General features: G+C 46.0%; 1 protein-coding gene across 4 annotated transcripts in view; it reads left to right on the forward strand.

Annotated features, from left to right (window-relative positions):
- DGKG (diacylglycerol kinase gamma) overlaps positions 1–16,763 on the forward strand; it is a 226,646-nt gene that overhangs the window by 172,731 nt on the left and 37,152 nt on the right. For 3 of the 4 annotated variants that reach the window (XM_055408681.2, XM_055408698.2, XM_055408690.2), the window contains one exon: positions 13,743–13,920. In XM_055408681.2, coding sequence (XP_055264656.1) covers positions 13,743–13,920 — 178 coding nt within the window. Of the gene's footprint in view, positions 1–13,742; positions 13,921–14,272; positions 16,711–16,763 lie in introns of those variants that run through there. The other variant, XM_088838401.1, reaches the window with a different exon arrangement.

The following is a 16,763-nucleotide window of genomic DNA, read 5'->3' on the forward strand; positions in this document are numbered from 1 at the left end:
GAGAAATCAAGGACTTTACAGGTTGAGTTGGTTGACCAACTTCACCCAGCCAGTAAGTGGCAAAAGGGAGCCCATGGCTGCCTTGATATCCACTGGCAATGTTGCACACTCCTAAGTTAGAGGATACACCTTCAAGCACCTTTTCTGGCATCATCTATATATACCTTCTCAGCTTGGGCAAGTGGAACCTTCCAGAGCTTGGAGTAATGAAGTGGGAACTAGCCAAAAGCTCAGCTTAGCAACCCAGCCACAGTGATTCCAAGGGAGATGAAATGAAAACATATTCATAGGGAAGGGAAAGATTCATGGAGAAGAGTGGAGATTTTGAGATCTCAGAACACAAAAGGTGGCAACCTGATCATGCACCAAACCTTCAAGTCAGAGGCTGGAAAGGACACAGAGAGACATCCTCTCCCATTTGTGGAGTACATCCTCTTCTTCCATCAAGTCCATGGGTTCCATCTTTCCAGGAGCATCCTCACTGTGAGACACCCAAGGCCGCTTTTGCCACTTCAGATTTCTTCTTCCCTATCCTTCAGTTCTCACTGCTCCAGGTACCCGAGCCGCAGTTTCTGCCTGCTCCCTCTTATGACAGGTGCTAAATTCTTTTGGTTAGAACAGTAATCCAAATCTATGCAACCCTGTGGACTTTAACCTGCCAGGCTCCTCTGCCCATGGAATTCTGTAGGCAAAGATACTGGACTGGGTTGCCATTTCCTTCTCCAGGGGGATTTCCTGACCCAGGGATGGAACCTGGGTCTCCTGCATTGCAGGTAGGTTCTTCACTGTCTGAGTCACCAGGGAAGCCCCAAATCCATGGAAGAGCATGTTAAACCATAGAGAGGTGATAAGGGAAAGTAACGAAAAGTAACCCACAATATCGGGATCAGTGCTGTCCTAATGTTGGCCTTGTTTCAATCCTGTAATAATGTCAGCCCTTGTAAGAGCAGGCCTCTGGAGGAGCTCTTTGACTCTTTGATTGCCTTGATCTTTATCCATTTTTAAACACAGCTCCATCCTTTCTCTCTTCTTCTTTCAGCCATGCACAGACTACAAGTTTCCTTCACAGATCCTCAAAATCTTTCAGCCTACTGAGAAGAAATTGACAATTTTCTCTTTAAAAAATCCCATTGCTTGCTTACAGTTTGACACATAACTTTTTCTCTTAAATGACCCTCTTTTTTATTCCCTACACATGCATACCCCGTATTTCACTTCAAGCCTCCATTCATCCATGTGCTTTTATTTTCTTATTCTTTCCCATTTCCTTTATTCTTTGTGAATTGCTTTGATTTTCTTTGTCTTCAGATTCCTGGCTTCATACACTTTGTGTCTCCCAAGTACTTTGGAATAACTTTTAGGGGTAAATTCTTATGCCTACAATTTCACAAAGCAGATGGTGGGGGAGGGGTATATGCAGCACAGTGGATAGATGAGGCCCAAGGGTGTCTCAGGGGACCGAACTTGGGGTCACACGCATGACTCAGCATGTTGGGCTAGAAGGACCTCCACTCAGGTTCCTGAGAGACCTCAGGGCTAACCTCTGCCCCAGCAAGCTTAATTTTTCTACCCGCCAAGGTCCCCTAGTGAAAGAATAACTTTCCCCAAGCTATGTCTACAAACAAATGCATCTTTTAAATAATAAGAACCTGTGAGGCCCTGTCCATGGGAAATGTGTTATTTCTCTTAGACTTTTTAGAACATTGAAAAGAACTCATGATCTTCATCTCCACACTCAGCACATTCAGGGAACTTGGATGAAAAGCATTCAATCTTTTCCAGCTTCTACCACTGGGTTATGAAACAGAATATTACATACACATATGTCTCCTTGGCTTTAGTGGACTAGCCTTTGGTTATCTGTCTTAGTGAGGTCATAAACATGCTGATCCTAGTACTCTACAGAAGAGGAATTAAGAAAAGAGAAGTGACTCAGGAAGGATATATAATCTAACAAAGGACCAGTTAAATACGGTGTGCACATACACATTACGTGTCAAGTCCATTGGACTCCACAAATTAATAGCAGCAGCCACTTACTAAGCACTCACCTTGCAACAAGCTTTGAATCCTGGCACTTTCCTACGCTGGCTTGTTTAATCCTCATAACAACGCTGCATGATGTGCATTATGTACGCAAGGAAACTAAGTCTCCTTAAGATAAGTACTGCAAGGTCAGATGAGTTCCAAGCCCATGTGCCCCAAGCACAGCACTCCCTGTAGAATCTACCTCTGCTTTCCCCCTCAGGTATATATCAGCTGAGTTGGTGGTATGGCTCCCCTTCAGGACTTGGCCTATCTATTAGGCAGTTGGCTGTCTGAGGCAAAGACTCGTCTTATTCACCCTGTATCCCCAATACCTGAAATGAAATCATTGCTCTCTAGTTATTGATTGCACAATTTGAACCAAAGTGTGAAAAAAAACCCATAATGAATGTGAACACTAACAAATTACTACTTGAGCAGACTCAAGTAATACCTTTGTGTTGGACATCCCCAAAGTAAAAGGGACACACCTTGCTCCATCTATAAGACAGAATGGGCTTGCAGCCTGGCACTCAGGCCTTCTTCTAACCATTGGGCGAGTGGGAAGACCTCCCACGCCCATCTTTGAGCTGTTGCTGGGACCTTTGAAAGTAACTGAGGGTCTGGGACAACTGTGAACCCAGGACAGGAAATGCCAGAGTTCTCCCACCTCTTTCCCACCAAGGAGAGTGAAGACAGTGAGTGGGCAGAGCCCATATGACAGCAAGGATACAGGGCTGCTAGGGGGTCAGAGGAAGTGACTCCAAAAGGCAGAAGAAGGCGTCTCCACCCTGAATCCACTCTGGTGGCTCAGAAGTCTACCTGCCCCTGAGCCTTGCTGGTCCCTATGGCTATCAGCCCTGCTCTGTCTGCAGGCAAGTCTGACCCTTCAGAAAGCCCCATCCACCCCAGGTTGGTCTGAGTGCCCCAGACAGACTGCAGACCTATTAAACTGCATCCAGAGCAAGAATGCCTGAACACACTAGGTTGTTTTTTTCTTTCTTTTTTTTTTAACTTGGGGAGGGTGGAGCAGTGGATAGGAAATGGCTTTGCCCTCTATCCAAATCTGAGGCAACCCACCACTGTCAGCTCTGAGAAACAGCAGTTTTGTTTTGGAAACTGGCACCCAAGGCAGGCTTGCTCCTGGAAATGAATTTGGTTCTCCCCTCAGCTGCAGTGTTCTACTTCCAGCCTCCCTGCCAACACCCCCTTCCAGCTGCCCCTCTCAAAGGCACCATTGTGCCTGCCTGGCACAGCAACAGAGGAGGGCTGAAGAGGAAGCAAACATTTTCTGCCCATGGGATGTTCTTAAGCAGGTTGTGTGTACATGGCTTCAATGCTGCATTCCTGGAGCCCACACAGACCCGCCAAAACACCATCATCCCCGTCACAGATGGCAGGCACCTTCCAGTCTAACTGGCCCACCACCGCTCCCTGTCAGAGAAGGCAGGGAAGGCAGCTAGATGGACACGAGCTGCGAGAGGGGGACCACGATGCCACTTTTTCAGCACAGCATTGTAGCCTGCCAAAGCGAGGCTGAGCAGAGACTGAATCTCTGAACTGGAAAGGGATTTGGTCCCATGTACCACTCAAAAAAAAAAAAAAAAAGATTCATTCTGGCACATTCTGATAAGTACACATCTAGCCTTTTCCTGAATACTCCAAGGAAGGGAAGCTTACTACTTTGCCAGAAACCTGTCCGTTGCTGGAAATCTCTTTCAGAAAGTTTCCTTCCCAATGTTGAACAAGGATGTATGTCCCTTTCATTGCCATATCCTTCCCTTGTCAGCCCTCAGCACAGTTCTTGGAACAAAACAGGTGCACAATAAGTGTTTGTGGGATGCATGACTGAATTCCCCATCCTTTGGGCCTGTTCCGCCCTCTGGGAGCATACAGAACATACGTTCCTGCTCCTCCACACAACAGCCCTTCATAGGGGTGCAATCTATCTTCCATGTCCTCTCCTGTTGATCTTCACTGAGCTAAATATCCCCAGTTCCTTTTATGGCTCGATGTATAGATCCCTGACTGTCCTGACCTGCCTTCTCTTGATAGAGTCCATTTTTTCCAGTCTCCTTAAAATGAAGAATCTAATCCCTTATATTTTATATATCCTTATATCCCAAAAGTAGTCTCATAGATAACAAAGCATGAAATTAACAGGCCTCAGGTACATGCTCCATAAGCTAGACTGTCTTTTTGATATCGTCATTTGCATCTTCTGCAGGAAACCTGTAGGTTCATGAAGCCCACCACAAACCCTGATTAAAATGGGAAACGTCACTGAGTGTTTCCTCATCTGTAAAAAAAAAAAAAAAAAAGATACAAATACCAACCTTGCAGGGCTCTAAGGATTAGACATAAAATATACGAAGTGCCTGGTTCGTAAGAGTTACTCAATAAATGATTATCTATTAATATTATCACACAACATGTATATATTAGTATTTAACTGCCCACAACAGACATTAGGTTCTAAAATGAATTAAATAAATAAAATAAAACAGTTCCTCTGATTGCAGGGAAAGCCACTCCCGCTACATGCCAGGCCAAATTTTTTTAATGGAGATATTACTGGACTGTCTTTCTAGTAATGCTGTCACCACTCATCAACACCACTCAATTTCTTTCCTTTTCTTCCCTCAGGATCCACATCAGATTATGGACACTAAAAACATTCCCTCTAGTTCATCTCTAGGGGAAAAAGACAGCATTGTTGCCCTGACTGCTTTGCTTTCACTTTCGATACATTTCTCTGTTCTGGCCACAGGCCCTACAGATACGCAGATATCTCCTGCCTTCTCAGTGGTGTGCTGAGGCCAGCTGGCCTACTGGCACATCTCTTCTTAGCTCTGCCTTTAGGGATGTCATGTTGGTAGCTTCAAATTGGCCACTGTGGGCGAATTTACACCATGAAACACCACAATCCCAGCTTTTTTTATCCTGCAGATCCTGTTAAACATTTAGCAGCATACCACTGCCTCCAGCACTGACTGCTAGAGGTCCCTTGAGGACCCATTTCCACTCCTTCCCCAGGGTCTAGCACTGAGTAAGTAGGGCCCCATCATTCTTGTCTTCTGTCTCTTAACATCTCTCTCACATACATCGTGCCCCATGTGTCCTATTCTTACTACTAGCTGTTAGATATAGGTTTCCCTTAGCTGTGATCAGAGGACCATTTCTTGAAGTCTTGGATTAACCTTCCAGATTTCTCCCTAATATGGATACTCAATTCACTTTCATTGGTCAATATATTCATCCTGGGAAGTTGTAGAAACTCATCTGGAAGGGAAGACCCTTTGCCAGGTTTCTTTAACACCTTGGTTTTCATTTGGGGATCTCTCCACAAATGAATTCTTCCAGTTTAAAAAAGCTATATTGGACTTCAGAAATGGGTAATACATGCCAGAACTATGGAGAACACAGGTAGCATATGGTCCCTCCCCTCTGGGAGCTTAAAATCTCCTGGGGACAGTTACATATGCATGATGCATGGCAGAATACATATTCAATATACAGCAGAAAAAGCAAGGAAAATTCAGAGAAGGGAAAGATCAATTTCTATCTAGAGCAGTTTCCTCTATAGGAAAGGCCTCATAGTGGAGTTAGTTTTTGAAAGGGTAGGAATTTAACAGGCATAAAAGAACTGCATGGCAGTTCAGACAGTGAGTATAACAGAAAAAGCAAGTAGGCCCAACTCTGTGACCTACATATGTGGCCCTAGTTAAGCCCTAGCTCTTGCAAGAGACAGCTGTGTGATCTAGGAAAGTTACTTACCAACTCTAGGGCTAATTGTTCTCATCATGGTGATAAGATATTAACAAACCAAATGTTCCATCTGGCTTTACCATTCTAAGATCTGTGCTTTGGCCCTCTTTCAGCTGCTAAAATTCCTCTTTACAAAGTCACTCCTGACCCCTAAGTTGCCAGACTACATGACCTGATTCCAGATCTGCTCACTCTTGATTAGTTATGTGACATTGGACCATTCCTTTTACCTCCTTAACCTCCATTTTTCTCATCTATAAAATGAGGTAATTAGACTGAATGATCTTTCAAGACACTTCAGACCTTTGATTCCATGATGCAGAGACAAGAGATAGAGAGAGGTCCTTTCATGGCATTTGTAGAGACTTGGACAAAGAGTATAGAAAGGATGCTAGGGTGTCCTCAAGGATAGCCTACCACTAACGGACCGTGATAATGGGTCCAGATAAAGATCGTCATCCACGGACTGTGCTGTGCTAAGTCGCTTCAGTCATGTCTGACTCTGCCACCCTATGGACTATAGCCTGCCAGGCTCCTCTGTCCATGGGATTCTCCAAGCAGAAATACTGGAGTGGGTTGCTGTGCCCTCTTCTACCCACTGATCAAGAACTCTGTAACGAAAGATTCAGGCTGACGACACCTGAACCCACTAACCAACAGGAACATCACCAAAAAATGAGACAAGCAAATTATGTGCCTGTTGATGAGATGCAATAGGAAATACATTGATAGACTAGTCTTGCTAAAACGTCCATCCAGAATTTGATCAGCCCTGCAGATAGGCTGGAATATGTTTAAAAGGTACCTCAGAGGTGCAATAAGCAAAATCCAAAATCTGGAAACCCTACACAGCCTTCTGTCTCAAAGTGTGGTCCACCACACCCAGCATCATTATCACCAGATAATGATGTAGAAATGCAGTCCCAGGCCGCCTCAGACATCCTGAATCAAAATCTGCATTTAAATCATCCTGAGGTGATTTGTACACACATTAAAGTTTGAGAAGCACTGCTCTATGGGACAAATGACCCATTTCCCCCCAGTAAATATTACGCGGCAAGGAGAAAAAAAAAGAACAAGGAATTTATAGATCAGAAGAAACCTAAAAGACATATCAGCCAAATTCAACCTGTAGGCCTTTCAGACAAACCAGTTATTTTTTCTAAATGAGACTCTTGAGGAAATTTGAACAATTACTGAATATTTATCAATATTAAAGAATTACTGTTACATTTTAAAAGTGATCAGAGAATTGGGGTAATTCCTTTTTAAGAGTCTTATCATTTAAAGATACATAAAGAATCTGCCTGCAATGCAGGAGACCCAGGTTCAATCCCTGGGTCAGGAAGATCCCTTGGAGAAGGGAATAGCAACCCACACCAGTATTCTTGCCTGGAGAATTCCATGGACAGAGAAGCCTGACAGGCCGCAGTCCATGGGGTCTCAAAGAGTTGGACATGACTGAGCAGTTTACTTTTAGAAGTATTTGTAGATGAAATGATAGAATATCAGAGATTTGCTATAAAATAATAGTTCAACATGGCGGTGGGGAAAATGAACTGAGTTAGAGTTCAAACAAGATTAGCCATGAGTTTCTAACTGCTGAAGCTGAGATTTGGGATTCATGGGATTTATGATTTTATTGTCTTGTATATTTGAAAATATCCCAAATAAAAATTTGCTTGTTTTCTTTAAAGTCCAAGAAGGAGTTATCAAAGATGAGGGAGTCCATCAAGAGAAGGCAGTGGCAGGGAACACAGGATAGAAAATGTCAAGCAGAAAGGGGACAAATGCCCCCAGAGCCATGGCGGGTGAGAGTTGTTCCACCTTATAATCCACCTAGAAGAGGTCATTCCAGACAGCAGACACTGCCAGATGGCAGGGAGGATGAAACCAAACAATCTGAGTTCTGAACTGGAGAAAATCAGTAAAATCGGTGGCACCTTGAATCGAGGTTAGAAGACAAGAGAATTTCCTAGTTGCTAAAAACTGAAACAGGTCATCAAATAAATTATGGGATCTCCTTCTCTAAAGACCTTCAAAAATAGGATCCACAAGGCTAAAATGGAGGCGGCCTCATTCCCCGTCCGCCTTTTTCAGGTCACGGAGGCCGCCAGGCACCCGGGGCGTGGAAAAGCCCACAGCCGGGGCAGGGAAGCACCATTGCCCTCTCTCGCGTCCTCGGCTCTGTCCCTCTCAGGCAGTACGATGAGCTGGGCAGGTCCTAGCTCTGCCCATAATTATGAGGATTTTAGGAATCGCAGAGATGGGTGGAAGGGGATGGGAATGAACAGGACTACCCACTCGCCACCGTCCCTCGGCTCAGAAGCTAGAACTTGAGATAGTCTTCGCCAGAGGTCCCGAAGTTTGAACTCGCCGACAGCTGCGGCCGGCACAGTGGGGCCTGGAGCCGGCGGGTGCGGGCGGCTCCGGGCCCGCGCTGCGGTGGATTCCTGAACGTCTTCCAGGCGGCCAGGAGCCGGGCTGGGCCGGGATGCACCCACTCACCCCGCGCGCCGGCAGCGCTGCTGCCTCAGACCCGTGTCCGGCACCTCACCGCCCTCGGCGGCTGGGAGCACAGCTCGGGGGCGTGTGCGTGCATGCTGCAGGGGGGCTGGGGACAAGAACTGTCTCTGTTTCAACCCATACCCGGCTATAACTACCTGGGTTTCGGTGCACGCAGCCTCGACTCGGAGGCGAGCCTGCCAGCCCAGAGCTAGGTTAGGGATGGCCAATGGTGCGTGCAGGGACTGCCGCACTCCTTGCACTCTCCCCAGGAGCCCCTGCCCTACCATCCCCCGTGGGAGCAGGGGGAGGGGGGCCCATGACGTCATGGAACTGCTGGAGGATTTAGCTCAGGAACCCGCCGGGGGCTGTGTACCATTTAAGCCTCCAGTGTACTTCACTCCACGGCTCCACGTTTCCAAATCCAGCACGGCAGCTTTCCACCTTTCCGTAGCCCTAAGCAGCCCTGGGGTTCTGAAAGAAATCAGTGCGTGGGGTCTAGGCCAAGAAGTGTGGAGAATGGGCATGCAGGTAAGGTCTGGCAAGGCTCCCACTAGCATGAGTTGGGCCAAAAGGCCATTAAAATGCTTCCAGCAAGGCCTCAGATAGTGGGAGAATGATTTCAGGCTGAAAAATGCCTCATAGCACAGGTATTATTGTTATTATTAACAGTAATAACAGTGCAGACAGTTATGGAATGCTACTACCTTCCAGAGACCAATCAAACCGTTTAAGTAGATGCGATTTCCCTACCCCCACCCCATCTACAGATGACAGATTAAAGCTGGAAGAGTTAAGGAACCAAGGAGGATCCAGGATGGTACAGCTGGCAAGTGACAGAGCCAAGATTTAAACCCATATCTCTGTCTCCAAGCTCAGGCATGCTCCTTCCAAGACAAGGCACTGCCTCTCAGTTTTCAAATAGGTGCATTCCGAAGGTGGGGGCATCTATAGCCGGCAGTCCCCAAGCTCCCCCCACCTCCTCCACTCTCCCCAGTCTACCTATGACTCAGTGAGATCATGGGGGAGGGGACATCCTATCATAAAGCAAAGTGAGGACTGTTTGCTCTTCCAGAGAGGTTAACGGCTTACCAAGTTAATAACTAACACTCTGAGCTTGTTATGACTAGAGGTGGATGGGATAGGGCACCCTTAAAACGGCAGTTGGAAGAAAGGGGACATTGTGGAATACTAGGTACCAACAACTGGGCTGTGCAACAAGTTTACTTAAAAATAAAACACCCCAAGCTGGCACAGAGGCAAGATATAATACTGATACCAACACTGGCGTGCTGGGCACTGCTCTTAGTATACTATAAGACAGAGTAGTGGTGGGAGATTTCAGTTATTCAAACAGCTGGGAGTCTAATTTTGTAATAAGTCTAGCATCAGCAAAAGTCCTACGTTGCTGCACTGACTTTCATCTCCAAAGTAGAATCTGGCATCTGACTTGCCTAGGTTTGCAACTGTAGAGTGGAAGTTGTGTAGCCTTGCACCAGCACCCTAACCTCTCTGAGACTCTGTCACTTGGAGGTAGCAATAGTACCTCCCTCATGGTGTTCATGTAAGCATCCCAGGAGAGTGTAAGGGCAGGACCAGTACAGTGCACAAAGAAGTTCTCATCAGATAACTGCTAATATTATTATTATTACCTCTAGAAGGGAGGAGGGATTTTGGCCAACATTGATTAAATTGAGCTCATGCAGAAGTACCTACAACCAAAAGAAAGAGTGACTGAGTGGTCTAGGAGGTGATAAGGGTGCAAGAATTCAGTGCTGGGCACTGAGTTGAACAAAGATAATTTCAGAGTTTGGTGAAAAGTCTGACCCAGTGGGATTCTAGCCCAAATCCCTAAATATGTGTTTAAAGGACAAAAGGATGAAAGACATCCCAAAGTAAATTTCTTAACAGTTCATTAATTCTTTCAGGAAGAAAGCAGCAAAAGGTTTTTAATTAAAAAAAAAAAAAAAGAATCACCATGACAGCAACAAGGAGGTCTGGACTGAGTCCATGCTTTTGGAGGGTTGTACACATACTCATAGGGGCTTCCCTGGTGGCTCAGCAGTAAAGAATCTGCCTGCTATGCAGGAGACATGAGTTTGATTTCTGGGTAAAGAAGATCTCCTGGAGAAGGGAATGGCAGTCCATTCCAGTATTCTTGCCTGGGAAATCCCATGGACAGAGGAGCCTGCCAGGCTACAGTCCACGAGGTCACAAAAGTAGGACATGACTTAGTGACTAAACCACCACCGTCAAACATACTCACAGATAAGGTGTGAGCATGCACCCAAGTGTGCATATACAAAGGCAACTCAGACCTGTGATCCTGGCTTTGGGCAAGCTGAAGGCCAAGCAGAATCTTAGACAGTGTTTGAAGCAAAAAAGAACATGGAAAGCATACCTCGTTAGGATTTTGCCATTGCAAGAGAGCTTTTTTATCTTTTCCAGAGGGAGAGAGAGTAGCTTTAACAAAAATATAGACGAATAGATGATAAAGGTGGGTATTGGAACCCAAGGTTGTTCAACAGAGAACTAATTGATCTTGGAAAGCTGGACATTTAAATCAAAGTTGCTGGACAAACCTATACAGATGTCGTTTGGTGACCACTTCAACAAATCTACAAAGCAGAGTAGGTTCCAGCCAATGAGAGGCAAACAGACAAATGTTCCAGTTTTTTTAAAAATTAGGGATATGTTCTGGAAGGCACAGACTGACAAACTCTATCCCAACGCCTGGGAAAATTCTGGAATCAAGTATTAACCAAGTATTTGCCCTTTACAGACGTTAATGGCTTTATATGAGTTCTTTTATTCCTTTTCTGATAGAGGTCATAAGGTGGTCATTTAGGAAATATTATTTGATCTCAGCACAATGTCTTATGTTTCAGAGGAAAGAGCACAAATTTGAGGTCTGCAGACCGGGATACTAGCCCAGCTCCACAATTATGAGTTGGGTGACCTTAACCTCTCTGGCCTCATTGATGAAAGATAGGACGTGTTCTCTTAGGTCCCTGTCAGCTCTAAGTTCCATGATTCCACACTGTAATGAAAATTGGGCTAGGTGACAGTCGGACACAGAGGATGCATCCCTAATAAGGCAGCCATACCCCAAGGACCATTTAATGTACAATATCTGGTGTGTGAAACTGACCAAGGAAAGGGCTTGTTCCCTGTTTTGCCCATTATATACATGTATTAAAGACAGTCTCCAAATGATAAGAGAGCGGTGGCATGCAGTCATGGAATGAAGATTTAATATAAACTAGATGGACTGGAGGAGGCTTGGGCTGAAAGCCAGATGAAATAAGTGTAAGACCCTATGTCTAAGTTATTTAAAAACACCTACATGAGTTCAGGATGAAGAAGAGCAGGCCGAGAAGTAGATGATGGAATAAGGATCTGAGTGCCTGAGATGACCTCCCATTCAAGATGAAGTGATTCAGCCGTCATCCAGCTGCTCACAAAAGAGCTAATGCAACTTTGATCATACTTGACAATAAGGATATTGATCATGGCAGACATATTGAGCCCATACATGGGTATATATTCTCATTTCTGGGGCATGATAGTATTGGGGGATTCCAGTCCCAGGAAGTGCTGATGCCTTTGCCACCTGTGCCATCAGATCCTGCCACTGGTGGTGGTTTCAGTGCCAGGACCTTATAGAGTAGGAGAGTAACAAACCATAGTGTGTGTAGATCAGGGCAAGTCCGCAGGAGGGGCCCGAGGGTTGAGAGCCCTCACCCAGAGGAGGCACAACCAGATGGTGGTGTGAGAGGGAGAAGAGAGAAGGGAGTGGGTGAGACCGAGGCTCCGACCGCCTGCCGTCGATCCGTGTACTTCTGTCTGTAAGTTGTGTGACTTGGGCACGTCATTTAACCACCACTGTGTCTTGGTTTCCCCAAATGTAAAATGAGGGTAATCTTAGTAACTAATTTATAAGATTATTATGAAGGTAATAATGGAGATGTGTATAAAAGCTTACTGGTCAACGGCAACATTTTAGTACATATGCACAGTGAATCACCATGTACCTGGTGGGTGCGCCCATGGAGGAGGAAGGAGGCTCATTCTGACTTCAGAAGGGAGAAAAGGACCAATGGGTGGAAGCAGGAAGGAACAGAAGGAGCAGGTCAACATTAAAAGACCGGTCTAGTGATCAGAACGTCCTAATAAAGAAAGGAATTCCCGGTCACCAGAGAAGCCTGCTCTATACCATTTTGTAGCTGGGGAAACAAGTCATGGGGATGATAAGATAGTATAAATTAGGAGCTGCAAAGAAATCAGGATGCACGGATGAATGGCAACAAGCCCTACCTTTGCATTCTTCCTCTTTTGAGAAATCTCTGTAAGTTTGGATTTGTAGGTAACCTCAAAGAGAGATTTTTGTTGCATGCTTCTGATTTTTTTCCTGCCTCATAATAAGCAAGATAAAGAGGACTTTGTAGTCCAGTTCCCCAACCTTGAATCCCTGCTCTGTTATTTATCAACTGTGCGATCTTGGACAACTTCGCTTACCTCTCTGGATAGTGTTTTCTTCTGTAAATGAAGTAAACTACCTCCAGTTCTGTGGAACAAGGATCAGAGCTAATGTATTTCTTGTTGTGTTGGTGAGCATTATGCCAAGGTAGGCTGACTTCTATTAGATACCTGAGACAGACAGATTCAAGCCTTCTGGCCTTTTGTACCTGGCAGGATGAGGGTGGTGGAGACTGGATAAAGAAACTCTGCTACATCAGCAAGCACATATGCCAAAATTGCACTTAAGATAGAGATACAGGAGACAGAAAAAGTCTGAAAGCCGGCCAAATCTTAAAGTCTTATACTTCTCACAAGAGGGACTAAATAAGAAGGGGTAAAATGAAACTTTCCTGTCATTTGTTGAGAATCTGGACTCCATGTTCCACCATATCTTCACAGTGGTGCAGGAGGGGCAGGATTGATGATAATGAAGTTGGACTGGAGCACAGTTTGCAGTTGTCTTCTGAACCAGCCCTTCTAGATCTATAGATCAGTGGTCCCCAACATTTTTGGCACCAAGGACCAGTTTCGTGGAAGACAGTTTTTCCACAGAGGAAGGAGTGGCTTCAGGATGATTCAAGCACATTACATTCATTGGGCACTTTATTTCCGTTATTATTACATCCGTTCCACCTCAGATCATTAAGCATTAGATCCCAGAGGTTGGGGACCCCTTCTAGAGATGGTTCCTGAAGTTTTTTACTGTACCCCAAGAGATGACAAGGAATCACCTCCCTCATCTCACTGCAGCAGATAAAGCATTAGACCTGAGCAACTTTACCAAGATTCAGCTTCTGACAGAGACTGGCTGGGGGCTAAGGGCCTGTCACATTCTTGATGAGAGCCACCACCACAGTCACCGTACCTTGAGTTGGGATACAATGAGGACACTAACAGATGACCTTTTTTCTCTGTTCCCCCAGTGTGACGGGGTTGGAGTGGACCTGAGCAGCATCTTCCTCGAAGGCATTGCTATTCTCAACATTCCCAGCATGTATGGTGGCACCAATCTCTGGGGAGAAACCAAGAAGAACCGGGCTGTGATCCGAGAAAGCAGGAAGGTCGTCACTGACCCCAAGGAACTGAAATTCTGTGTCCAAGGTAAGCCAGGCATGAGAAAAATTGTGCTAGGTCAGCGCCCCAGTGGGAGCCATATTCAGGTGGGTCTGTCAGCAAACTGTATTAGGGTCTACAGCAGGCTCTAGAAGGTTCAGCAGCCTTACAAGAACCCAGCGATACACTGACTCATCCCTGATGCGTCATCATTTATAACCTAATTGAGAAGAGAAAATGTACAGTAAGGGATCCCTAAATGGCAGTCAGTAATCAAACATTGGGTTTGAAACTCCATGAAGTTAGGAGTCAAATGCTACTTGTGTCAGGATTACCAGTCCTTCAGTAACTAAATCCAGTAGTCAATTCTCAGCCTTGGTCTTGCTTCATCTGTCAGCAGCATTTGACCCTAACTAGTATGGATGTGAGAGTTGGACTGTGAAGAAAGCTGATCGCCGAAGAATTGATGCTTTTGAACTGTGGTGTTGGAGAAGACTCTTGAGAGTCCCTTGGACTGCAAGGAGATCCAACCAGTCCATTCTAGAGGAGATCAATCCTGGGTGTTCATTGGAAGGACTGATGCTAAAGCTGAAACTGCAATACTTTGGCCACCTCATGCGACGAGTTGACTCACTGGAAAAGAGTCTGATGCTAGGAGGGATTGGGGGCGGGAGGAGATGGGGACGACAGAGAATGAGATGGCTGGATGGCATCACCGACTCGATGGACATGAGTTTGGGTGAACTCCGGGAGTTGGTGATGGACAGGGAGGCCTGGCGTGCTGTGATTCATGGGGTCACGGAGAGTCGGACACGACTGAGCGACCGAACTGAACTGAACTGAATCATCTTCTTCCAGGACTCCACACCTTCCTAGTTTCCCTCCTTCCCACTGGTTACTTCTCATTAGTCTCTTTTGCTGATTCCTCATCTTCTCTCTCATCTTGATGCTGGAGTGTCCCTAGGCAGGGTCCTCAACCCTCTCCTCTCTCCGTCTGCTCTCACTCCCTTGATGACCTCACTGAGTAGTGAGACTTTATTTAAGTACCACGTGAGGGCGAGTGACTCAGCAAGTCCAAAACTGAACTCCAGAGTCCCTCCCCCAAACCTTCTCCACCCACAGCCTTCTCCATCTCAGTTGACGATAACTCCAACCTGCCCATTGCTTAAGCCAAAACACTTGGCAGCATCCTCGATTCCCTTTTATCTCACATTTCATATCCAACCCATCAAAAAATCTGTTAGCTCTACTTTTTAAAAACATCTAAGATTCACCCACTTCTCACCACTGCGTTCCTACCTCCTTGGTCTGAGCCACCATTCTCTGTCCCCTGGATTCCTGCACATCCTCCCAAATGAATTCCCTGCTTGTGCCCCCACCCTCTACAGTCTGTTCTCACCACCTCATCAGAATGCCCATGGGCAAATATGTCTGACTGTGCCACTCTTCTTATCAAAATTCTGCAGTGGCTAAGAATAAAAGCTGAAAGTCTTCACGTGGCCTCAAGGACCCTGAATGATTTGGCCTCTCATTAGGTCTAGACATCTTATTTTACTCCCCCTAACTCCCTCTGCCTCTGCCACCCTGGCATCTCTAACATGGCAGGCCGCTTCCATGAGCAGACTCTTCCTTCTGCCTGGAACAACTTGCTAGTGTGCCATAGAGGCCATCAGGTAGGCCATCCTACCCACCAGGATACAGAACACAGGTCTCTGAGAATGCCCTTAAAATTACTTTCAGCCCTACGCCTTACCAGCCATTTCCACCAATGCACCGAATGGGACTCAAAGTTCCTGGCATCTCTGACTCCTCTGTGGATTGGACAAACAGGCCTCACTCATCCCCAGGGATCCCCAGTGGACTCGGTGACCTGGGGATGGGGGAGAAGCCATATGTGAGGAGGGCTATGGCAAAGCCCTCCAGGAGAATGGATTCAGATCCAAGTGCTGGCATTCACCTACTTCTTGGCACCTCGGGTTTCTTTGCTATAAACCCCACATCTAATGTAGAAGTTTTGATAACTGAATGGATGGGATTGACCATTGGTTTCTAAACCACACCTGTCTATAGAAAATGAAGTCCTGGGCCCCAGCCCAGATCTCCCTAATCAATCTCTGGATTGGTTCCTGGGAATCTGGACCTCCCCAGACGATCTGATGGGCTGCCAGGTTTGAGAAACGCTGACACAGACAAGTGTCCAGGAATCGGAGTCTGGGTTCTTTGATGTCCGAGGCTGTTAGTCCTAAGACTGGATGCGATCCCACCAGTAGGAGGAAACAAAACTTGGCTGACCATCCAAGAAAGTGGTTACTGGCTTATTTCAGACCTACCTGTTAGACAATCAGACTGTCATTTCAAGGCCATCAAGAGGCGTCACCGTCACACCTGTCCTTTTCAAGAGAGAACTGGGGAATTCTTTTTTCTCTGCTGCCCTCTTAAGTCCCTTTTCCTTCAGACAGTAAACTTTTCAATTTGTATAAATTATTAAACTGAGTAATGTGTTCCTCCTTCCTCCCTTGGCAGGGGAAGTTGTGGGTACTAGCAGAGGGTGGGGGAAAGCATTGGAGGTTGTAGAAAGTTCCTGCAAACTTTCCCACCCTGGTGCTTTCATCCCAGCCCCCACTCTGGCATCTCGGCAGAACAGAATCAGGGCAGGATCCCACCACCCATATCAGGCAGAGACTTGGGGACACCCTTGCTGAGGATGTGTTCTGGTTAGAACTCAAGGACAACTGTCAGTTCCTTATGTGTCTTACCATTTATCTTCCCCTTCTTCAAGCAAGAATAATGTCTGCTGATCGCTCATGACCATCATGTACAGGAACTCTCTTCCTCAAATCCCCCTTTCTCACCCCAAGAATATGCTTTCAGAGCTAAAAATGAAGCTACTT

The sequence above is a fragment of the Moschus berezovskii genome, chromosome 1, assembly GCF_049115385.1.
Source record: "Moschus berezovskii isolate FMDL1 chromosome 1, NW_MosBer_1.0, whole genome shotgun sequence".
Taxonomy (NCBI): Eukaryota; Metazoa; Chordata; class Mammalia; order Artiodactyla; family Moschidae; genus Moschus; species Moschus berezovskii.